Raw genomic sequence first — 1,332 nt, forward strand, 5'->3', positions numbered from 1 at the left:
TTTTCTTATTGAGTTGTAGGAGTTCTTTATTTATTCTGGATACCAGTCCCTTATGAGATATCTGATGAGCAAATTTGAAAATATTTGTCCCACTGTGCTTCCACTCTGTGGGTTGTCATTTCCTCTCTCTCTGTCTCTTTTTTTAAAGAGACCAGGTCTTACTTTGTTGTTCAGGTATTGCCCAGGCTGGATTCAATTGGAGGCTTATCTCAATTTGGGTCTGTGGCCTTGTGAATTTGGCCACACTTGGCTCTGTAATGAACTTATGGGCACAGGACTGGGAACAGTCTCCTGACCAGGGCTGGAAGTGAATTGGAAATGGTAGTCCAGCTCTACTGAAAGGGCTTTGGCGTGTCCCCACAGGGTTGGGGTTTACTGGATAAGATGGAGCAGATGAGCCAGGAGAACATGACGGACATCTTGAGGCCCTTCTTGATCAGTCTGGTGAGACAAGGGGCAAGAGGGAGGTGACCAATGAACATCCCACCCAGCACAGAGTCTGCTCCCACCCCTGCTCCCACAGCCCCCCACATATCACCACACCCTTGGTCCAATTGCTAAACAATAGGAATGCCTTGGACATGAGTCATTGTAGTTCTCAAAGGAAAATTATCATCGTCATCACCACCAACCACCCCTGTCATGGTACAGAGTGCCCGTTAATGAGCATCACTCTAGCTTGGCGCCCGTAGCTCAGTGAGTGGGGTGCCAGCCACATGCACTGAGGCTGGTGGGTTGGAGCCTGGGCCGGGCCTGCTACACAACAATGACACAACTGCAATCAAAATATAGCCAGGCGTTGTGGTGGGTGCCTATAGTCCCAGTTACTTGGGAGGCAAGAGAATCACTTAAGCCCAAGAGTTTGCTGTGAGCTGTGATGCTACAGCACTCTACTGAGGGCCACAGTTTGAGACTGTCTCAAAAAAAACAAAAATGAGCAGACTCTGTGCCAAGGATGGTGGTGTGCTGAGCCCTAGGAAAGACATTCATCTCCAATAATCCTCATTGCATCTCTGTGACGTTACAGATTAGGAAACTGAGGCTCAAACTTTCCCAGTAGGTAAGGGATAGAGTTTGAACCAGCTCTGTCTGATCCCAGGGCCTCAGCTGTCAGATATGGAGCCAGGTGGGCCTGGGTCCAATACCAGCCCTTTCCACTTGCCCAGGTGTCCTAACCCCTCTGAGCCCATTTCTTCACCAAGAAATGGATGTGGCTCGGCGCCTATAGCTCAACCGGCTAAGGCGCCAGCCACGTACACCTAAGGTGGCAGGTCTGAATCCCCAGTCCAGACCCGCCAAACAACAATGATGGCTGCAACCGAAAAAAAAAAT

At 49.7% G+C, this 1,332-nt stretch overlaps 1 protein-coding gene across 1 annotated transcript in view; it reads left to right on the plus strand.

Moving 5' to 3' along the window:
• LOC105888431 (carboxylesterase 3-like) overlaps positions 1-1,332 on the plus strand; it is a gene marked incomplete at its 3' end in the record, with an annotated part of 5,248 nt that overhangs the window by 3,018 nt on the left and 898 nt on the right. Inside the window, exon 3 of the mRNA XM_012814052.1 lies at positions 364-444. Coding sequence (XP_012669506.1) covers positions 364-444 — 81 coding nt within the window. The remainder of the gene's footprint in view (positions 1-363; positions 445-1,332) is intronic.

This window comes from Otolemur garnettii, unplaced genomic scaffold (genome assembly GCF_000181295.1).
Source record: "Otolemur garnettii isolate 467f Iridium unplaced genomic scaffold, OtoGar3 scaffold01180, whole genome shotgun sequence".
Classification (NCBI taxonomy): Eukaryota; Metazoa; Chordata; class Mammalia; order Primates; family Galagidae; genus Otolemur; species Otolemur garnettii.